The sequence below is a fragment of the Rhipicephalus sanguineus genome, chromosome 8 (assembly GCF_013339695.2).
Source record: "Rhipicephalus sanguineus isolate Rsan-2018 chromosome 8, BIME_Rsan_1.4, whole genome shotgun sequence".
Classification (NCBI taxonomy): Eukaryota; Metazoa; Arthropoda; class Arachnida; order Ixodida; family Ixodidae; genus Rhipicephalus; species Rhipicephalus sanguineus.
This window is the reverse complement of record NC_051183.1, coordinates 40073295-40097245: the sequence shown is the minus strand read 5'-3', so window position 1 is coordinate 40097245 and position 23951 is coordinate 40073295. Positions and strand designations below refer to the sequence as shown.

Below are 23951 nucleotides of genomic sequence, written 5' to 3'. Positions count from 1 at the left end.
ATGTTCACTCAGGTCATTCATCTAACAATGCTCCACTAACTGAACCAAAAGAAAGAGAAATACTTCAAGCAAATATGCAAGGCAAATAGCTAAATCATATCACACTAAAGCGCAGTTAAATAAAATTTTATTTACCATTTAGTACACTACCGTAAGTACTTCACTGAACCACTCATCAAAACTATACAGCGTCACACTGCCTGGCACACTTTTACACTGGAAGCATCGCAAATGTTCCGCAACACTAACACTCAGCCGGTCACCATGACGAACGGTTCCAGCTGTTCATCGGGAGGCAGCAGTCGGTTGAGTTGATCGAGCTGCTCGATTGTTTTTGCCAACGAACTCTCCGTCGTCTGCAGAAGGTTTGAGAGTTCGTGCACCTTGAGTAGCTGCTCCACGTACTTGCCAAACTTCTTTTGCCGCTCGGTCATCATCGTGCTGAGCGTGGACACCGCATAGTCGATCTGGAAGAGATGAGACCGTCTATCACGACACAATGACGGCCTACAAGACACTGAATATTAGACCGAAAAACGGCACGAAGTGGAAGATGAAAGCTTGCGATGGAAAAATCCGTAAATGGGGTGGCTGCTCGAGCCGACGTTTCGACAAGTGGACTTGTTTGCCTCAACACTGGAACTGATTTCCTTAGCTATCGTGTGTATATGCTTCGTGCCCTCTCCACCACAAGGGAAAAGGGGAGGGCAACTGCCAGAGGGGGAGGGCAACTGCCCTCCCCCTCTGGGGAGGAGAAGGGGAGGGCAACTGCACCTCTGGCAGTTGCCCTCCCCTTCTCCCTTGTGGTGGAGAGGGCACGAAGTATATACACACGATAGCTAAAGAAATCAGTTTCAGCCTTGAGGAAGACAAGTCCACTTGTCGAAATGTCGGCTCGAGCATTCACCCCGTGTTTACGGATTTTTTTTTAATATTAGACTGCACTTGAATGGAAATACTGTATAGGAGTACCCTGCTAATACGTTCCTCGCTTAAATGTTTTTCGCACTTGAATGGAAATACTGTACAGCAGTACCCTACAAATACTTTCCTCACTCAAATGTTTTTGCACTTGAATGGAAATACTGCACAGCAGTACCCTGCTATTACGTTCCTCACTTAAACGTTTTTCTGCATACAACATTTCTGGTGTCCAGCCCCAGCAAAGAATCTACTGATACCTGTGTGTTAGAATCTCCTTCATGCAACGTTCCTGCCTGATATGTCGTGAAGTGTCACTGCGTTAGATGTGCTGAGGAGGTACACCAACGAGTTTTTCAATGTGCACTATCACAAGGCCATCCAAGTGCTCAAAAAGGGTCTAGTTCTCGCAGAGGCCTTAAAGAAACACCAGATTTTTGTCACGAACTTCTTTTAGCCATAAATCGATGAATAAATTATTCTCAGCAAGAGCTGTGAGCAATGCCTTCAATGTGATGTTTAGCAGCACCTTCTGATTTTAAACACACGTTCAAGTTATACATTTCTTGGCTACTCTGTTATTTTTTTTTTTGCGGCTTTGGTTGGGAAAAATGCATCAGAGGTGTCCTACTGCATATTACACTCTGCTTGAAACCAGTCCCTTGGTTTAACGCCGATTTGCTAGAGCACTGGGGACTGTTTCTTGGCATTAGTAAATGTAGGCATCAGAATAATAGGAATTTCAGAGAGCAACGTAAAGGCAAGAATTGTAAACAAAATTCACTTTCTGAATTCATTATGAGTGAGCAATGAGTAGTAAACACCACTGAAACAGTCTTGGCACAGTTGTAGGGCAGGAAATGGTACCGTTTCGTTGTTAGCAATTTTTAAGTAGCACCTTAGTGTATGATGCAAACACCTCATGGTTGTCACTACAGGTCGAGGTATGCTGCCTCAGAGATGCGTGATTCCCCCTTATCTCTGAGGTCAAGCTGAGGAGCCACGCATACTAGGTGATGCCCTTGTCATGAATCCCATCTATCGAGTGATAACAGTGGCATTTTCTTCAGTTTCCTCATTAAAAAAAGGCTACTTTTGCAAGCTTTCACGTGACGTTTTTGCCCTGATTTCATGCACAAGTTCTGCGAGGTGACCCCTTCCCTCTGCACAATCTGAAGCTAGGCTTTTTACGTGGCCTGAAATTTTGCTGCAGTCGACCGTTAATGAAGTACACACATATTTTAGAAGTCGTAAAAACCGTGCCATGCATTCCTCACACATGGAAAGGTGACGCTTAACAAGTAAAAATGTCACAGAGGATCCTTAAGCATATTCTTCTGAGGCAACATTACGAGAGCGTGTCTTTTAGCTAGGTTGTTACAGAGAGGTGCTGCAAAGTCTGCTGTGGGGATTCCTCTCTCCTAGGCCACGAGTGCAGGTGGTTGCCATCACGTTTGTTGGCGCCGACACGAGTTCAAGTGGGAGAGGTTACATGCTTTTGCGACAGGGCTTTTGCGGATGCAAGCTGGTTGCGCAATTTCGACAACCTAGCCAAGAAATACTTTCGCGTTACAAGGGTTTCGAAAAGCAACTTGATACCAAAATTTACCTCTAAGTGCTGAACCTAATATCACTAACATTACTGTGCTGTTATAACATACTTCATCATTGTTGAAATCACCTAACGATAAGGCTAGGTAAAAAGAAGTAAACTATATTCTGTTCACGTATTTTGCTTGCACTTGTGTACAGCAGCTGGCGCAAAATCCGCAACAGAGCAAGGCAGTGAGCCATGACGTCGAGGCTCGCCTGAGCCTGAGCGCTGAAATGGAAATGAATTCGTAGAAAGTATTATGTAGTATGGTAGTGAGCTACCAGTACGTAGCTCACTTTGAAATCAGAAGGCAGAGACCTCCATTTGACAATGAAATATCACGAGTTAACGATGTGATGTCAAGGATGAAGAAATGCAAAAATTGTAGCATAATAATAGTTGCCCAGATTATCTGTCATGTCATCGTTGCGCTGCTAAACTAATGAAGAAATGTAGCAATATCCCCTGCAACATGTTTGGTGATCGTTCCGTACTGAACTTTGTACAGATAGCCTTCCATACAAAATTCTGGTTTGCTGTTGCCGAGTTAATTTTTGCCACATTGGAGTGCTCCACTAAACCAAGTGGCTAAGGGATCATAGCAGCAAAGTTTGCAATGGCGCAGAACGTCCTTTGGAAGCACACTGCCACGAATATAGATGATTGGCTGATGTGTACAACTCCAACTTCTACCCACAGGATGTCTTCTGTCAACCTCCAGGGGGGGAGAGTTCAGAGCCCCCTTAGCTTTTTAACGGGACAGCATTAAAGAGCTCGTTCCGCAGAAATTCCGGTGTCGGTGTCAGCGTCGTTGGTTGTGAGCGAAAAATCCTTATCTCGTATAAAATAATTAATAAAAGAATGTTACGTTCGAGTGAGAATCAAACCCAGGCTGTCTGCGCGGCAAGCAGGTGTTCTACCACAGAGTCGCTCTATTGCTTGGAACTGCGCTGAAATTAACTTTAATGCTTCACAAACATACGTGTCCTGCACCTCGCTAGCTATGGTTCCGTGCCGCTGCTACTTTCATCATTCTGCCACTCCTCTGTAACTTGCACAGATCACACCACCTACAACAAGCAGCATACGGGAAGAAAGCACACTTCAAGGCTCTAGCTTTTCAGCTTCGATTGGTCATCTTTGCAGAAGATCCATTGCACACGCCTCTCGATCAGTTGCAGGCTTCGACTGCAACTGTGCTACGAGAATTACGCTACATTCAGTGAGACCATAGGTCGGCAAACTAACTCATGCGTTGAATTGCTCAGATTCGGATCGTGCCGTGAGTCTGAGTCTCAGTGAGTTCGGCTGAGTTATATTTTGCGAGTTTGAATGTGAGTGGGTCCGACTGAGGAAAATTATGGTAAGTCTAAGTCCGAGCGAGTTCGGTTGAGGAAAATTTTGGTGAGTCTGAGTCCGAGTGAGCCCTAAGCGCGAAATATATTTCTCGAGTGAGTCTGAGTGAGCTCAACATTTCTTGCTGGCCTATGGTTGAGACAGGATTCGGTCGTAGCAAGTACCTCAGTGCACAGTGTGATCTTCATGACTGCTGCACTCTTTTAAACCCTTAAGTGGGCTGCAGGTGGATGGGACAGACATCTCGCACACACACGCGTGCTTGCACATATGTGCACAAAACAAGAAAATGAAGTGGACTTAGCTAAGCTGGAACTTTTTAACACTGGAAACACTGCTGCAAAATAAAGTTTGCTGACCATTACGCCGGATCATGTTTACAATAAGATAAACATTGCTGTATACGGCTATGTGAGTAGGTTATATCAGCAATGAATTATTATTATTGAAAGTAGGTGTTACATCCGAAAGTAAAAGAGCTGTTTGTGATCATGAAAAGAGGGAACATGTTCTTGTATATGTGCAGAGGTCATGGTGAGGGTGATGTAAATGAATATAACATGTGCGTCTGCATACTGCTTGTAGAATGGCTTCTTAGTCGTGACTTGGCATTTTATTTTGCTGTTGGATTACTCCAGCTGCAGTAAGAAAATCGCATAGTATTAGCCAAGGTGCCTGCTTCATCCCCATCCACTGCAATCTTGTCAAAATTGTAACCCCCCCCCCTCCCCCGAAAAAAAAAAACCCTGGGGGCCCTGATGACTATGCCTGATACATCAACACCACGATTTTGTGCACTCGTTTTTCAATCTCAAATACAATAAAAGAGTGCATGCAACTACAAATATTGGTTCAGCAAAGGAAGTGCATGATGCAATGCATGCCTAGCAGTGTTGCGGGCCATGTGCTTCGATCAAAACAGCAGCATGATGTACGATGAGCCACACCAAAAACTACTACATACATCCGCATCACCTAAATTTTGAATTCATCCGCTCATGCATAGAAGCTATTGAATCAGAACGGTGGATTTAATTGGGCCCATCTGACCATTTTGAACACAGTGTGAAATTCTTGCCAACCTGCAGACAAGGCTACTGCGAAGATCTAAGTAAAATATCCTTGTGCTGTATGCAAAAGGGAACTCGCAATTTTGTGTCAAAAATAGCCAGAAATTGCTTGCTTAGTTTCACAGTGATGTTACAAATTACGTATTGAGTGGGCCTAGTTATGCAGGAAGTGGGCACGAATGATATTGGCTGATTTCGCGAAGGGCTTCTGGCAGACAATGTTGGAGGCAATGTGTCATGTTATGTACGTAACGCAGCCGCTCAAGGGGTGCCACCATTTGCGGGTTCTGTACACACCTGAACACCAGAAGTACTGGCCAATACGGACAAAGAAAAAAGTGGAGAAAATACTCAAAACCACGACATGCGGTAATGTAACTTTTAGGCGATGCACTGTCCCCTTGCCGTACCACGTCGTGTACTTTTCAGTGCACTCATGGCGATGGGAAAAGAGACTCGTGTCCCATTGTGTCTGTGTTATACTTGATAAGCTAGAAAAATTCTTGTGACAGGAGACTACTAAGGTAACAAAATACGATAGGCGATTCTACAGTAACTTATAGAGGCATTGCAGGGCCTCCTTTAAGAGTACTTGATATAATACAAGATATCTCCCTTCGATTTGTCCATTGCTATATTAAAGAAAAAAAAACTTATATGTCATACTTAAAGTGAAAGATGATGAAAAAAACTAATGACTAAATACAGTTTGCAAGCACATAACAGCTTTTATCAGTTAAGGCTAGAAACAACAATTATTCTGTAAAAAATCAGTGTTTTCAAACAATAAAGGAGAGTTGACATGTAAAACAGCAGAAACAGAGCATCATCTGCAATATTTTATGCGGCTTCTCTCCCTCTCTCTCTACAACAGCTTACGCGACATGCGCAAATATATGCCTCAGAAAAGGTTGAAGGACGTAACCTCCAACTTTCTAAAGCGCATTTTTCAGATATGAACGAAAGAAGGGGAATTTGAAGGGCTTGTTTTTTTTCTTTGCTAGACACAACATTAATTAGAACTAACAGACAAGATAGCCAAGGAAAGTGTAGGGGATCTTATTTGCACTAATTATGATGTAAATGTGAAGAAAATAAAGCGGACGAAAAGACGACTTCACAATTCAAGGCATAACGTGGACCTTGAGGTCATCTTTTCGTCCACTTTACTTTCTTCACATTTGCATCATAATTAGTACAGATAACATCCCCTATACTTTCCTTGGCTATCTAGTCTGTTAGTTCTAATTAATTTTTCAGATATGTTCTTTTTTCAGAATTGTGGCTTCTCAGCCTATGTTGAGTAGTGCAACTACTGTACCTCTCGAATTCTTGCCGCCAGTGCATTCTGCTCGGTGCTGACCAATTCGGCACACTGCCTCAGGTGCTCCTGGTACCGGGAAGCCAGTCGGTTCACAGCGCGATGGTCCAGCCTCTCTCCTACGTCACTGTCACATATGATTGGACTGTGAAGGCTTCCCTTGAGGATGGGCCAAAACTGAGGTATGGACTGATGAGAAGACAAAGAGAACAGTCTTATCAGGAGGCAAGCGTTTTGCGGTTTTCGTTCCATTTAAAGAGACAGTAAAGAGAAACAACGAATATGTTTAGATCGGTAAATTGTGCTCTGAGAACTCTAATGTCGTTAATTTCTCCATTATAGGTTTACTAATAATACAGGAAAAAATGAAGTTCAAAGTTTCATTTTTAAATTTCGCGCCGAAATCTCCCCGTGTGACGTCACGGATCTTAAAGTGTATTTATCGTATTTTGGCAAACTTGGTACGTTAAGTCTATGGCCCCTTCAGAGGACAATGTACTTCATTTCTACCGATTATGAACAACGTAGTCCCCAGTAGCGCCGGTGGAGCTGGCCTGGGTGGTAGAGCCATCCGTGAATACGTGAATTCTGTCAGCATAAAAGGTATGCAAACAGTCCAGAGCTGCTTGTTTCAAGGCCAAGGTAGAAAGGTCTTTCTTGTTTCTGATTCCTGGGAAGGAAAGGCGCACTTCGGGTTGACGTAAGCACCACAAGGCGGATGGCGAACGCGCCGAGGGTGTGAAACCCGATGGTTGCAAAGTGTGGTGAGAGCTGACGACGTTGGAGAACGACGCCTGTGGTCGTTGTTCTGGCAGGTACGGTAGATGGCTCGACACCATCCGTGAAATATGTCGAACATGCGCGCTCAGCGCGTCGGTTGTGACGTAGGTCGTAACCGGATGTTCCCGAGCCAATATAACTGTTCCGGCTGTTGGGGTGCTTCGTGGTAGACCGAGGCAAACACGTAGTGCCTGTGCTTGCACGCTCTGAAGTACTCGCATATTCGACACGCAAGTTTTAGAAAGCAGAGGAGAGCTATAGCGCAGAAGTCCAATAAAAAGTGCTTGGTATAGCTGTAGCATGGAACTCAGTGATGGACCCCATCTTTTTCCGGCGATGAATTTCAGGACGTGGACAATAGATACGAGTTTCGCTTTCAAGTACGAGACGTGAGGGCTCCAGGAGAGGTCTCGGTCAACAATGACACCCAAAAAACGGTGACTTCGCTTGTAGGAGAGAGACTGGCCATTAATGCATATCGGGTAACTGGTCATCGCTTTTGGCGTGAAGGCCACCAACGCACATTTCTCTGTTGAGATTGTTAAGCCTTGCGTGCGAAGGTAGTCAGATGCTTGTGACGCTGCCCTCTGTAGCCTTGCAAGAACCTGCAGGCGTGTCACTGCTGATGCCCAGACGCAGATGTCATCAGCGTATAGCGAAACACTGACTGTTTCCGGGAGCGTCTCTGCCAGGCCAAGCAGAGCAAGGTTGAATAGCACCGGGCTTAAAACACCGCCTTGTGGGACGCCACGGCACATGTAGTGGTCGGAGGTCGGGCCATCTTCAGTATCTACAAAAAAGGACCTTCGTGTCAGGTAACTTCGGATCCAACGAAATATTCGCCCTCCAAGTTCAATTAACAGAAGCGTGTCTAATATAGCTTGATGGGAAACGTTGTCATAAGCACCTTTCACATCAAGAAAGAGCGCAACTGCTAGTTGTTTCCTGCATTTCTGCTGCTCTACTGATGACACCAGATCGATGACGTTGTCAATCGATGAACGGCCTCGTCGAAATCCCGCCATGCAGTCGGGGTAAACGTTGTGCCGTTCAAGGAACCATTCCAGGCGCGTGAGAATCATGCGCTCCATGAGTTTCCCAACACAACTGGCGAGAGCGATAGGCCGGTAAGATGTCAGCACCAGAGGTGATTTTCCTGCTTTGAGCAGTGGCACCAGACGGCTGCGTTTCCATTCTTGAGGTACGACGCCATCTTCCCATGACCGATTAAATAAGTTTAACAGTTGTTGCCTTGCTGCTTGGCCTAGGTGACGCAGAGCACTATACGTTATTCCATCGGGTCCTGGTGAAAAGGAACGCCTACAGAGTGTCATGGCAGCTTCTAGCTCAAGGAATGAGAAATGCAGCTGAGGTCATTAGAGAGTTAGGTGGGGTGATGAATCGAAGAACACTGAGACATAAAATGGAATCAGCTCACACAATATAAGGTAAATTGGAGATTGTTGGAAGAGGCCTTCATACTGCAGTGTGGTACAAACAGGCTGATGATGAGAGGAAATGATGATGGAACGAGGATGTTAGGCAATGGCTGTGCACTTCTGCTTTCTTCCCTTCTCGTTTACTCAACAAGATTAGACACTGCTCTGACCATGCAATTGAAGAAACAAAAGTCAGGTCTCGTTACTCACGAATTAACTCAGAACGTCTAGGCATTAGAATTGTGATAGTACACTGTCTGCTGGCCACAATTTTGCCCCGCACATTTGTTGCCTTATATTGGCGTATTCACGTTCCACCCGCAAAAACTGTTAGCAACACATGCCGGTGACCGCGCCGCAACGTTTGGGAAGCTTCGTGGTTGACATCATTCTGATAAGATTACATGCAGTACTTGAATAGTCAGGATTATTGCAGAGCTCATGCGAGCACCAGCGATAACGCTGAAAGGTTCGATGACCGACGTATAAAAGACGACGCATTCCACCAATGATCAGATTACTGACGGCTGACGACAGTGCCTGCCACTATCAGTGTACAGCCTGTATTGCTTGTAGTTTAACATCTCACTTCCTGGGCACAAGTTCGCCCGAATAAAGAGTTTCGTCTTGAACAGGCCGACTGCTGCCTTCTTCAACGTCACGACCATGTGACAATATCAACCATCGAGGCACTGTGTAAACTGTTGCTGCGTGTCTCAACGTGCTAGCATGCATGCGGGAAATTATCAAGACTGTTTGATGAATCCTATCAGCGTCTGCGTCCATGGCATAAAGCAGGAGTCCCAAACGCATAGATCTCTTGCTAGTGGCCCAACCCACACATGAATGCCTTCGTCCCTTATTTAAAAAAAATTTTTTTGTATAATTTTTGTAGTCACAAGCTACAGACGTGACTCATCTCAAGCATTTTTTGCACAAGGCATCCCATGCGGGCACTGTGCATTAAAACATAACTGTGGTATAAAAACTCTATATTTCAGAATTGGTGTCCAGATGTCAGTGATTCTGGTGATCAGTACTGATATAGTTCTCAAGTCCTTATGTGAAATCCCCTTCGGAAATGACCAATCTATCAGTTATGGGAGAGGTCTTCTTTCAAATGACGTTACCCGACATTTTCTTCAAACTACAACCTTCTTCACTGTCCTGGCCTTTGCAGGAGACTAAATTTCGCTACTGGGGCTCACTAGCTAATGTGTGTTTGAGACTCCTGGCGTAAAGGTTACAGTAATAGGCTTTTGTGCTAGACGTCCTGGGTTTGATTCCTGTGAAATATTCAGTTCGAATTTTTCTGTTTTCTTTCATTTATATTTTGCCTTTTCATCTGTATACATTTTTCGTGTGCTTTCTTTTCAATTATGGGCTATTGCTATCCCACAGAGGCACTTATGCACATTTTTCTTGTGCTTTTTCACTAAAAGTGAGGCTTTCCAAGGCCTACGAATTAATAAAACAGAGGTCAAATGCGCTTTGAATGTCGTGCTGAGCTGGCAAAACAAAATGGTACATAAACGAAAAACACACGCCAAAGCTCCACGATGAATGTGTTCCTGACCCTATGCAGAGCTAGTAGAGGATTATGACACAGCACCACTACCAATAATGTTGTTTGATCCTTCTTACACAACAATGTTCTCATATGTCAATGAGTGCATCTCAATCAGCTGGTTGATGTCACGTAACAAATGGCCATGGCTATCTCATAGCATGTGACCTTTACACTGGCAGATAATATCTATAATTAGTACAGCACGAATTATTACAAATACAAAATGAGAGAAACAAAACAGGAGGGTGATGTACTGTTTGTGCATTATCCATTATCCAGTTTTTTCTAGGCATTCAGAGATTCAGGTATAAAGTTTTAAAATTATAATTTATGGCATCTTACCGAACAATAGCAAAATTTACTTTCTAAAAATTTGTTACTATCTTAACTGTTTTTTTACAGAATCTACTGTTTTGATAAATTCAATAGGCAACTACTAAAATGCAATCGACAGTTTATGTGCACAAACATAAACAATTACTATTCTTGATTTTGAGTTTTCAGAATGTCACCTGGAACACACTGAACATTCCAAATGTCATTCGAGGCCCTGACGAATCTGGTTTGAACATTGGAAGAAGGTGTGTTTTTAATAGTTAGAGTGCTTGGAAAACACTTCCTATTGTGCCATTTTTCAAATCATGCACTAGAAAAAGAACTGTAGAGGTTGTTGTAATATGTTGTTACTTCACAGATGGCACATTGTAAAACTATAACAGTAAACAGTGGATCAGCACCAGCAAAAGCACTGTTTTAAAATACTAGGTATCATGCCAGCACAAAGCATCTTCAGGTATCAACAAAGTTGTCAAGCAGTGATTGACTACTATTAAGGTAAAAGCCTTAGATGCCCCATGAAACACGAGAATTGACCATCAGTTAGGGTTGCCAATGGTGGCTGTTTTAGGGGCGAAGCTCCTTAAAGTGGCACCCGTTCGTCCCTCGTAGTGCGTAACCAGTCGTAATGCTAGTACCAGATCTTGACCTCCAAGGTGGTGCCGGTGGGAGATATCTCCTGTGCGTTGTTGAACAATAAAAAATTCGCAGCGTGCGCGTTCACTAAAAGCCGAATTCTTCTGCCTCTCATTCCCATTAGCAGCCATTGTTTACCTCCAAGGTAGTGCCTGGTGAGATTTCTCCTGTGCGTGATTAAACAATAAAAATTTTGTTCAAAACGCCGTTGATTGATGAAATAAACCAACGAAAGACGCCGGATGTTTTCTAAAAGCAAAACGAAAAGACGCCAGATGTTTCTAAAGCAAAACGAAAAGACGCCAGCTGCTCAACGAAAGACGCCAGATGTTTTCTAAAGCAATGGTTTTCTAAACAATGAAAATTCACAGCGTACATGTAAAATTAAAGTGAGCTGCAAGTCGTCGATAACTCTAATCGAACCTTTAGCATAAACGCGCCCGATCTCACGTCGGTGATGATGTACTGGGCAGAATTCACGGAAGATTCACGGTTTACCGATGAGCCTCCGCAGCTTCGCCCACTCATCATCATTCACTCCGTGGATATGCTGTGATTTTTTTTCGCCAAACTGGCGAATTTGAAAGGCCCGTGGCAATCTAAAATTATGAATGGTGACATGGCAAATTTTTGGCGATTTTCGGCTTAGGTCTCCATTAAGTTATGCATCCTAAGCTCAGTGTCTTCCCAACGAATGAGCGGCAACATTCTCTGTATTTTTCTTGGTTTTAGAGCCAATAGTAGAATGTGCACATTACGCGTCAATCAGTATGTCCGTCCTGTAACTCGTGTGTATCTCCTCAATTCATCTAGATGCAGGAGGTACTGGAACGTCCGCCAGCGACATTCTAGCAAAATGTAAGTCAGTGGACTGCCTTGCAAGCCGCGAGGGGGCAATGTTTGACTATAAGTTTATGGCTTTAAGTTCTTTAAAGTTCTCTAAAGTTTCGCTTCTGAAGGGGCTAGACGACGGGTTGGCCATGTGTTCCGACCATTTGTTCCACCAAAGCACCAACTGTTCTGAATAGCTTGGCGACTTATTCACTGTTGCAGTACCCCCAATTTAGCTCGTAAAGACTGTCTTGGAATAGCGAAGAGGGGCGGATACAAGGCTATTTGTGCAATGAAAAATATTTATTGAGGCACTTTCCACTGTTCTCGGAGAGCGCGTGCAATGAAAACAATTGCTATATAACATTTTACATTGTCTACCTGTTCATTAATAATGCATCGGATTGACACGTGTAGATATGACTATCAGAAAGAGTCGGTGGCGTTCGGTGTCATATTAGTCCACACTGAAAAGGTATAAGACCCACCAATGATCGGTTCCTGCAAGAATTCTGTCGTGTTACCTTCAACAAACCTTTTAATCCTTTTTAATTCATATAAGGGTACGTAAAGGTGTCTACAAACAACACTTTCACGGTTTTAGCCCAAGGTTTACCAGACTTACCTTTGAAACGAGCGGACAGGGATGGAAAGATATCATGAGCGTTTCATTCATTCACCCTTGCGCCACCACACACATCTTGCGGCTAGTCGGAGAAGCGGCACCATGCACTCCCATGGTGAAGCGGGCGATACGACAGGCTTTGAGAACCGTCAATATAAATTAAGGGTCTTAGATAGTACTGTATTCTACGGGGCTATACGCGAGTGGAAATTTTTATTACTAGGTATGCCACACATATCTAGAATGGCGACTTTTTTGGCGAAATTTGTAAAAAAAAAGGAGACTTTTGGCGACTTTTTGCTCGTCGTTTGGCGAATTTACTCGAAAGTCAGTGGCAGCCCTGCCATCAGCGTCCCGTGCTGGCGGCGCCAACATGAGTGATGCAAAAATACCATCACCACATGATGATGTCACCATGTGCTGGACATCATGACATGATGTCACATGATGACATCATCACATGACCTTGTCATTTTGTGAAAGGTTGCCCAATCATGGAGGCAGTGCAAAACCACGTTAGGTGCAGAAATCTTTCGGAGGGGGGAGTGAGGGAGGAGGATCAATACATCGACTGAGAAGAAAAGAAGAAGATGGCTTTTGCCTTGAGGTCATCTTAGGCAAATGCATAAAGGACCCTGTGAGTTTTTGTTTAATTACTTGTGGTGAGAGTTCTGGTCCTCACCTGCAGCTTGATGAGGTCCTCGTCATTCTCCACAGTCTGTGCATCCACGCTTCCTTCCTTGACGACCACGATGCTGTGACCTGAAGTGCCCGCATATGAGTGAGGGCGCGGTTTGGGAGAAGGCCGCGGAGAATTTCGCAAGAGATGCGCCGGACTCTTGCTGCTCAGTTTAGGAGAGTCTTTGAGAGGAGCAGCGCATGCGGTTACCAGTGTTGCCAGCAGTAGGTGAAGAGAAGCGAGCGAAGGAGCAGCATGAGAAAGACAAAAGAGGAAAGTGTTAGGAACATGAAGGCAGGCGTTACCTGCGAATGTGCGTGAAAGTGGGCCAAGTAATAGGGAGTTTTTGAAGTAGCATTCTCAAGTGGTGCTGTGTAGACTCCTGTAAACAACTATTATGTTCCCTTTGAGCTCTTTTCAATATCTGAATGACAACGTTCCCCAAATGTGTGTTCCTTATGTTTATAGCTCCTAATAACTTTAATATGTTTGACAAAAAAGCTGGTGTAATGAGCTTCAACTGGGCTATGAAGGGAGTAAGAAATGGTTGCTGTACATTTCTGTTCATGTGAAATTTACATGCTTCCAGTTTTTAAAAGCAATCACTGAGTGTCCACTGCTAAGTCAGTGCGCCCCATATCATGCTGTAGAGCATGTACAATTTGAAACAACTGGCACACACGCATAATGAACAATCTGGTGCAAGTACCCTCTGCTCGATTGTTCTCTGCAGTGAACCCCGTTTTTTGCATTTGATATCACTTCAAGTTTTCTTGCACGATAGTAAAATGTAACAAAAGGTAGCATGGTACTTAAGTGCTTAAGCATAATGGGTTGTGATATGCGCCCCTATTGGTTGTGCTGCTTACATGTTAGGTTTAGACAGCTGTGTCAGGTTTAGATTAGGTATCTATTTCCTGCTGTATGTTTCTAGTGATAAAGGCCTAGACTGATTTTTGGAGCAATGAATTCCCTACAATATTCAATGAAAAACTGAAGTTAGAGCAAATGGGGGGAGGAGGAGATCACGGCTTGAAGCTCGCAATGCTGCCTACATGAGAGCCAGCTCAGTTCTGTCTAATACCAGCATCACACAGTGCACTGCTGATTCCAATTAAGCCCGATCAGGGTCAAATTTCTCAATAGCGATTGCCTCCTTTCTGCAACATGGGTAAAGAAGCCAATCACAATAGAAATATATTCAACCCAGATGAGGTCCCATCAAGTTTAAAGGTAACTGCGCGACACCGGTGTAAGTCGGGCGCCTGTCAACAGCGATGACTGGACAGCACACACTATACCGTTGCTAATGCTTCTTCCATGCGCCTGCCGTTTGTGTTGCCTTTCATTTGACGCCGATAGTACACTGCTTTAAAAACATATCAATGGCAGTTTTGTGTTTGCCACCGCCCCATATAGTTTCACAAAGTCCTATTTAGATGGCTTATTGTGAAAAACAGTTTGTCTACAAATGCTGGGCTGCATCTCAAAGAGCTAAGCAAGAGATGAAAGACAGAGAAGCACAGAGACTCAGCTTTGCTGCTGAGGCACTTGGCCTGGAAATGCATTATCAAGGCAGAAGAGGCAGTAAGTTTGAAGGCTTCGTTACATGGCTGCTCAGTGAATGCAGGAGGACTGCTAAAATTTATACAGAACCCCCACAGGAGTTCCCCAAGTATCTGTAAGCATTCTTAAGATTTTATACAACGTAGTTGAGGACAAAGTACGCCGTTCAGACTGCATCTAGCACGTATTAAAAGAGCATGAATGCTACTGAACACTCATTGGATCAGATCAGGCCCGTTCCAAGCCCAATCAAACCTAATTGGATGCATGGAATCGTTATCGGACTTGACGCAACTATTATCAAAGCTTATCAATCTTACCGCACTCAATTTGACATGTCCATACATCTCTTCAGCACCTTTTCATCTGCTTCGATCCCTTTTCAAGTGCAATTGCACCCATATAAACCCTTATCACTGCTCATCAGCAGTGAATAGTTTCATACATATATATTTTTTAGCCATCAATGGAACACGTAGCTCGGCACTTGTAATCCTAGATGCCATGTGTATGCCCTGCAGCGCCCATAAATTGTCATGAAGGAGGGGAATAATCTTTTTGGGGAGCAGTCGCCTGAGATTGCTTACGCATTAGTAATAGTAAAATGCACTAAGTGCTAACGAGAGTCAGTATGGCATTGTAGGTAACTGCGTAGTTATCAAAAGGGAATAAAGGCATGAAAGAAATGTAGTAGCGTACGCAAGGTCATAGCCATTTAAGGAAATGTGCGCCAACGCTGGGGCGTTAACAACACGCTTCATGAATACATAGAAATGGAGTAAAACACAGGTGGCTAAAGTAACTCCTACAAGTCATACAGCGTGGAAAGTGAAAATTACATAAAGAATGCTTTTGTATTTCTTTTTCGAGTAAACACCACTGATGTAATACTCCTGTCACACGGGGCAACTTCAGTGCACTTTGAGGGAGTGCACTTCGCCACTAGTGTCATTCGCACACTATCACACAGGAACGCTTAGTGACACTCGCTGCAAAGCGCACTTGCCGGCGAGTGCGTTCGCCAAACTCACTTTGCTGTGACGGAGTGTCTAGCCTCCATAGCAGTGGCTCAAGAATAAACAAGTTATGATCCAAACTGAGTTCATAGCATTTTTTAATCTATCGTTTTCGTTATTAGGAATATTCTTATGCATTAAAACAAACTATGCCACAAAAAACTACTCCGCTATTCTCGCTCTCAGGCAATTTAGAGCCACAACTGCCAGGGGCATGCCGAGAGCATGCCGTGCAATGGCCGCAGCCACTGCGTTTGTATGTCAAGTTAACTTTAAGGACTGCTGATACAGCACTCTCAATAATTCAAACTCTGATAATTCAAACTTTCGGTTAATTCAAACCAATCTTAAATTTTTGGTTGGCCCATTATGTTTTCAATGTATTTTAAAGCTGCTTAATTCAAACTGCCAAATTCAGGTAATTCAAACTTTTTGCTTGTCCATGCCTGGAAATATCTGCTGCCTTTGTTGCTTCTAGCTGAACATTCGTGTTGTTGTGTTACTAACAGGCACAAATAAAGCTGATTGCATTGCCTGCCTACGAAATGGGCAAACTACCTGAACCTTGCGCACCAATAATCGCGTACTGACTGAGGAAGAAAAAACAAAAGGGTACGGTGTGGCCTTGATCTATTGCGTGCCAAACGTTTCTTAAAGTCACTTTCTCCACAGTACGCCATGCGAGAAAGCGTCCCAAGAATTAGAAGGGGCTAGCAACTGTCGTGGGACGCAACACATTTCGTCCCTGAATTACGCACCCGTGCACACCTTGTATTATAACGCGTACCAGTATTATTGATGATAACTAAAAAATTTTACTGGCAATCATGCAGAGCTGTCTGTGATGTTGCTGCGGTACTGAGAAACCATAAACATCGCAGTGTTAATTGGTGTGTTGCCTTGAGTCATACTTATGAGAACTTCTGATTATTCAAACTTCTGATAATTCAAATAAAATCCTGAGGTCCCCTCAAGTTTGACTTATTGAGTCTACTGTAACTGTAGCACATTACTACTTAATAAACATTGCCTAAAATAACAAAGTACCAATTGCCATTACCATCATTTCCAATTACAAAGTACACTTCCAAAGTACACTTCCAAAGTACGTTTTTCCAAAGTACACTTCCCTTTCTTGTGTAGCAGCATGCCGCCAAAGTGACATTCTGGGGGCGTAAGTGCGCTCACTCAAAATGACACTAAATTTGCTAGTGTGACCGGGGTATAATACCACCCGCAGGATTTTTAAGGTATTATAAACTGGGCACTGAACTGAACTGAGCACAATCTCAATGTGCGCACAACTTGCACTCGTGCCTGATCTGACTGAGAAACTACACTGGGATAAAGACATTGTGATCTCCGTGTTCGCGCTTGCTTGTGCTAGCACTGTAGGACTGGCTAACTGATACTGTCCACGACATCCCGTGACAACCAACGTCTCATCAAAACTGTACTCAAGGTATCAATTTGTCGGTGACTGCGTGGAACTGCGTGGAACAGCGTGCAACGACGCCTACGACCATGTTTCATGAAAGGGTACCTCCGGTTGGGTTTTTCACTGTTGACAAGATTCGCATGTGTGATAGATTGTGCTAGCATTGCAGGACTGGCAAACTGATACTGACCATAACACCCTGTGACAACAAACGTCCCATCAAAAGAACCACTGTACTAAGATATTCATTCGTCAGTGACTGCACAAAACAGCGCGCAACGCCTACTTCAAAGTCTCATGAAGGCGTACCTCCAATTGGGTTGTTCACCGTCGACGAGACGTAGGGGACGTCGGAGTCGGAGCTAATCGAGGGGCGTGGCGAGGACGCCTTGGCATGGCGACCCTTCCCGACTTTCAAGGAGCCACCACTCGAGTGACTGCTTTGCTCGAGTCCCATTTGCTGAAATCACAACGGCACCACCAATGAGTTTCATGCATCGGGTGATCATTTTCAGCGGTATCACTTTCGATTTGAGCTTATTAAGGCGAAAGCCTTAGATGCCTCATCAAACATGAAAACTGACTGGCATCCTGCGTCGGCAGTGTCATCACGAGTGATGTAAAAAGTCGTCACAAGATTACGTCACCATATGACGACAAATAGCTCAAATTTGTGACGTCGTCAAAACGTCATATAACGTGACGTCACATAGTGACATCATCACATGACATCAGTGCTTGGTCAAAGGTAGGGCGATCCCGTAAGCAGTGCAAAACATGGTGAGGTGCAGAAAGCTTACAATGCCTCCGAGTTAGTTGCAGGTAGCTATCGGAGGGGGGCATGAGAGGCTCAATACATCTAGAATTACTGTATATGCTAACAGTAACAGGCATAGAAGAAAAAGAAGACGGTTTTGGCCTTCGAGTCGACTGAGACGGATGCATAAGAGGTCATGTGAGTTTTGGCTGTCTTGCGAAGGGGAGCGCAGAAGTGGTTCAAGAGAAAGTACACAGGGCAGGAAAGACGCTTTCTTGCAGCTGAACTTGAGGCGGGCCAGATTAACAAACATTCAGACATGTGTACCAATGCGCTATCGGTGCATTTGATGGTGAACGAATGGCAGTTCCTTTTTAGTAGCTGAATGTTTTAGCTGATTAAGTAAATGCACCCCCACCAAGCTAACGTTCTGCTAGTTTTAATATCGTACTCACCTGCGGTATGGCAATATTTATGTGCTCTTTTTAAGAGAGTGAAGATTACTTTGTTGTGACTGCGCTTACGCTTAAACTTTCGTAGTGGGAATCTTTTCATAATAAAATCAATTGCAAGAGAGCGTCTTTCCTATCTTGTATACTCATGGGCGTGCACACGGGGGGGGGGGGGAGGGCAGGGGGGGGGGCGCCCTTCCCCTATTCTCATAAGGGGGGGGGTCAGCCCGCACATTGACATAACAGGGAGGTGGGCGCTGCGACTCGGGGGGGGGGACAATGTCAGCACCATACATTGACATAATTAGGGGGGGGGGCACTGCAACGAACCTTCGCACCCCTGAAAGGGAAGCCTGCGCACGCCTATGCGTGTACTTTCGTCTGAACCGCTTCTGCGCTCCCCTTCGCAAAATGAACAAACTAGCTCAACGACTCACTATTCTGATTGGCTGATTGAGGAACTGCAGACAAGCCGCCGATTCACTCATTGGATACGTAAGATTCTACGCCACGAAAAGTGACACTGTCAACGAAAGTGATCGTCTCAGAATACGGCCCCATGGTTTCAGGAACACAGCGGCAGGCAGCTGTCAAGCGTCGGTGGTAAGCTACCTACGACTTCTACCGTTTCAAAGCAATATACAGGGATGCGTCACTCGCGATGTAGGCACAAGGGCGTAAAACAAGGAAGCACTTACTCGTTTAGGCGAAAGTCGACAGGTAAATTCGAATAATTAGAGCAAGCTGCATCGACGACATTAGAGAAGATAGCGGACTATAAATAAGGTGGGCGCCGCCATGTTTGCTGCCATTGTGACTAGACGAGCGACGTGATCTCGCTGAACTTGACGCGTAGTAAGTAACATGAACCGTAAGTGGCGCGTCATAGTGCGTAGTTTCATCCATTAGCCGTAGTGTTTGAATAAGTACGCTCAGAGCTGTGGTATTCTAGAATCTTTGAGTGCTAGGCATAGCCCACTTTTTACCTCACACTTTTTTGAGGCTCTATTTAGGATGGATGGATGGATGGATGGATAAGGCTGTACCCTTTAGATCGGGCGGCGGCTCACGCCACCCAGCCGTAATACAGTTAAATACTAGCACTATGTATGTACTAGCACTTCCTCCGTAGGTGAAGGAATTTGCACTCGCGCCTTGATTGTAGCCACCAATCAGATAATCTCCTCCTGGTTATTTCTACCCGCTTAAAGTCTATATTACCTTTGCTGTCCCTAAACCCCAATGCTTTGAACAATTCTGCGTACGGTGAAGCCCTTTACATACCAGCAGTATCAAGTGTTCAGCCGTTTCCTCCTCCTCTCCACACGCACTACATAACGTGTCTATTCCTTCGTATTTGGCTCGGTACGTCTTGGTCCGCAATACTCCCGTCCTGGCCTCAAACAGCAGAGAACTACCCCGAGAATTATCGTAGATCTTTTCCTTCGCAATTTCCTGCTTGAAAGTTCGGTAGGTCTCCAGTGCTGATTTCGTACTCATCCCTATTTTCCACATGTCCCTCTCAGTTTCTTTCACCTTCTTCTTAACGCAGGGACGTAGCCAGGGGGGGGGTTTGGGGGTTCAAACCCCCCCCGAAATTTTTCAGTTTTGCTTGCGTATATATACACGAGCACATACAAACGCACGCACGAACATACATAAAGTGTGGTTGAACCCCCCCCGAAAAAAATTTCTGGCTACGGCCCTGTCTTAACGGATAGTTCCCTTTGGTTCGGTCTCCTGCCGTTTTCTAAGTATTTACTTGTCAATTTTCTGGTCCGCTTCCTCCATTTTGTATCGACATTCCTCATGTACAGGTAGCTGAAAACTTTCCTAGCCCAACGCTCCTCCCCCATTTCTCTCAATCGCCCCTCAAATTTTATCTTGCTGCTAGCCTCCCTGCCCTCAAATGATGCCCATCCCATGTCACCTTGTACCCCCTGATTTGGTGTATTCTCGTGTGCTCGCAAAGCCAGCCTACCTATGCCACGTTGCTTAACTTCTAATCTTGCTTGAACCTCTGATCTCATACACAAGACCACATTGCCGAACGTCAGACCAGGAACCATGACCCCTTTCCAGATCCCTCTCACAACGTCATATCTATTGTAGTTCCACAGTGCCCTATTTTTCATTACAGCTGCATTCCTGTTACCTTTAGTCGCCACGTATCTTTCGTGCTCCCTTAGATACTCAGCCCCGTTGCTTATCCATACACCAAGATATTTGTATTTATCCACTATTTCCAGCGTGACCTCCTGTATCCTATGCTCACTGCCTTGGTTATCATTAAAACTCATGACTGCCGATTTTTCCTTACTGAACTTCAAATTTAAACTATCTCCCTCATTACCGCAGATGGCTATCAATGCCTGCAAATCTTCCTTATTGTCGGCCATTAATACTATATCATCTGCGTACATCAATGCTGGTAATGACTGATCAATGCGTTTTCCTTGCTTGACAAAAGAGAGGCCGAAGCCAAGTCCACTCTCTTCTAATTTGACCTCTCCTCTTAGGTACAGCATAAATAACAAGGGTGACAGGGGACACCCTGTCTAAGCCCTCGTTGTATCTCTATAGACTTGGATACCTGCTTTTCCCATTTTATAACTACCTTGTTACCTTTATAGATATCCTTTAAGAGGTTAGTTATTCCATCTTCCACATCTAGTGTGTCCAGTATTTCCCACAAGTCCTCTTGAATCACACTATCGTAGGCTCCCTTGATATCCAGAAATGCCAGCCACAGGGGTCTGTGTTCTTTTTCCGCAATTTCAATGCACTGCGTCAATGAGAACAGATTGTCCTCCAACCTCCTTTATTTCCGGAACCCGTTTTGCAGTTCCCCCAGCACCCCCTCATCCTCAACCCATGCCTGCAGCCTTTCCTTTATAATTTGCATCACCAGCCTGTAAACCATTGGTGTCACTGTTATAGGGCGGTAGTTGTTTATGTCTGCTTTGTCCCCCTTTCCTTTATAGATCATGCTCATCCTGCTTAGTTTCCACCCATCGGGGACTTCACCATCCATTATTGTTTTGCTCGCTGCCTCTCTTAATGTGTGCTTAGACTTTGGACCCAATTTCTTTATGAGCATAATTGGGATGCCGTCAGGGCCTGTTGATGTGCTACTGGAACTCTCTTCTCTGCCCGTTCCCACTCTCGTTGTCCAAATGGAACCACTGCGCTACTTGCTCTATCCTTGTCTGTCAGGGTGCATGTGGCGCTTCCTTGTTTTTTAAATTTTTCTGTCATCATTGTTCTTACATATTCCATTGCCTCATCCCCTTCTAGCCTGACATCTTGAGCTGTAGTTATAAACCTCTGCTCTAGGCTTGTCTTGTTACTCAGGGAGTTGAGATGGCTCCAGAACTTTGCAGCTGCCTTTCTATCCTTCTTGTTTACTTCTGCCAACCACTGGGCCCCCTTTCTTCTAATCTTTTCATTGATAAGATGGGATGCTTCCCTTCTACAGCTTAAGAAGTTATCCCATTTTCTTTCGACATCATCTTCCGGTTCACCCCTCTGCTTAGCGTATCTGTGTTCCTTGGAGGCTTCCTGACGTTTTACTATGGCCCTCTTAACTTCCTCGTCCCACCAGCTCTTGGGTTTGTGTCTCTTTTTCCCGGTCGACTTGACTCGTACTTTAGCAAGTTCTAGCTGAAACAGTCTAGTTAGTTTTGTGTACGTCCACGCTGTTTTAGTATCCTCGGTGATTACTTTCTCAATTTGTTTAGTTGCTATTTCTATTTGCCTTTCTGAATAAAAGTTCCCCTGTGGTTGCTCATCTTGCCTCTTTCCCATTTTCATTTCTCTTCCAAAACTCAGCTTGATACGTTTAATTGAGTCAAAATTACACCGATATGACACGAACAGTACTCGCTGGAAACCAAAGTCGCTCATTGCTTAGCCCTAAATTTCCGCATTTAAACTGCGGGCACTGTGCATGCATAAACCCACGGGCCAGCGATGGCTCCAGCTAATTGTGACAGACATCAAAGGCTGTCTTTGCTAGCTGCATGCGCAATGTGGAACCGAATGCACACCAAAGCCGCCATGTTTAGCACGCCATTGCAGTAGGGTGCGCAGGGATGTCTAGCCACGGCTGGTCTGGAGGCGCGCGCTCGCTCCTGGAGCGAGCGCGCGCCTCCAGACCGGCCGTGGTCTAGCACACTCTTACGGGATGGCGGGGAGGGAGGCGGAGAGGTGGAATGGATGCGCCCCCTCTCCTTAGGACCGAGCAGTTGAATTACTGGCTGTATTAATTTCCAGGCATGCAGTACACAGCCGAAATAAACCTCGCGTAAGCACCCCTCCCACCTTCAGGAAAATGGAGACATTACGTATCTACTTCAATGACGACGTTAGCGCTGTTTTCCAGCCCGAATCAACGCATACCTCATTTCAACTGGTCTGGCACTTTCCAAGTCGTCTGCGCTTATACCTGTACATAGCACAAATATTGGTTCTTTCAATACGCTTTTTCAGGTCATTCCTGAGATGAGCTACTGGCTGTATGAAAGACAAAAACTAAGAGACCTTATGCAAAATTGCTGCCATCTGTCGGAGGTTTGACGAAACTACCGATTCGGCGCCATGTTAGAGGCTTGTGTCCGAATCGTATTACTATCGCTGCTATAACTTATAACTTCTTGCTTGTATCTGCGTTGATAGTGGGCAATCGGGGCATAAATATCTCAGACGAGCCTGTACACGTTACCGCCATTTCCTAGTTTTTACGTTGGCAATTATTACGTGTGAAGAACTGCCTCGCAACGAGAAGAAGGTACATGTTTGTCACCGAGTCACATGTAAGCCGGTCGTCGCTGAGACTGAAGCTTTGCGCTTGGTTATAAATTTTGTCTGTTTTTAGTGTAGCGAATGAAGCGTTGTTATATAGCTATCGGAATATCATGCGTGTGGTGTAGGATTTTTGGGAGGAGGCATTAGCGCGCGACGCGGCTGAGCACAGCGATGACGTTAAGAAAGTGTTGTTGACCCACTTAAAAGCGTATTTCATAAGGGACAGCTACGTCGACCTAATGTATCGTGCATCTTATTTTAAAAAAAAAAACGTTGTCCTCTTTGTTGTTTTTGAAACAATGTAGGCACTGATGTATGTTTTGCATAGAGCTACCGCACGATCAAAATGTAAGAAAGGTCCGCTTCTCAGGCATGTGAAAAATGAACATGAACTCGTTAGTTACTCCAAGAAGTAGGCGCCGATTAGCACGATCGGCCAAGAGTATTCGCGTTCACATCGTCGCTTTCGGGGCCTACTCACGCCTTACAATTTCAACCCGTTGCAGCAAGGCAGTTTTGCGTCGCCGACTGAACGCTTGCGAAATCACCTCAGCGCGTAACCAACGGTAGCGCACCGATGGTCGAATGTAACACATCTGCGGGAACAGCATTTTTTTTTTCAGTTTCATACGAAAAGTGCCACACAAAAGCATCTCTTAATATTTCGTAGCACACAGGGGTGGATACAGGATTTCTTTCCGAAGGGCGATCAGCGTCAGCTGGGAGAACCTGACATGTGCTATTCTTGGGGTATAAAT

The 23951-nt window shown here is 44.7% G+C and overlaps 1 protein-coding gene across 2 annotated transcripts; it reads right to left on the bottom strand.

Moving 5' to 3' along the window:
* Nucleotides 1-110: 110 nt before the first annotated feature.
* LOC119401760 (BLOC-1-related complex subunit 5) lies at nucleotides 111-19218 on the bottom strand. Of its 2 annotated transcripts, XM_037668724.1 has the most exons (5): nucleotides 19086-19218; nucleotides 17488-17638; nucleotides 13162-13340; nucleotides 6263-6451; nucleotides 111-467 (listed from the first exon to the last, which is right to left on the bottom strand). In XM_037668724.1, exons 2-5 carry the CDS (start codon nucleotides 17633-17635, stop codon nucleotides 252-254), a joined length of 732 nt encoding a protein of 243 aa, XP_037524652.1. In that variant the 5' UTR covers nucleotides 17636-17638; nucleotides 19086-19218; the 3' UTR covers nucleotides 111-251. The 2 variants fall into 2 exon arrangements, with proteins under 2 accessions (XP_037524652.1, XP_037524653.1); XM_037668725.2 differs by lacking the exon at nucleotides 19086-19218 and having other exon boundaries at nucleotides 13162-13241; nucleotides 17488-17647.
* Nucleotides 19219-23951: the final 4733 nt, after the last annotated feature.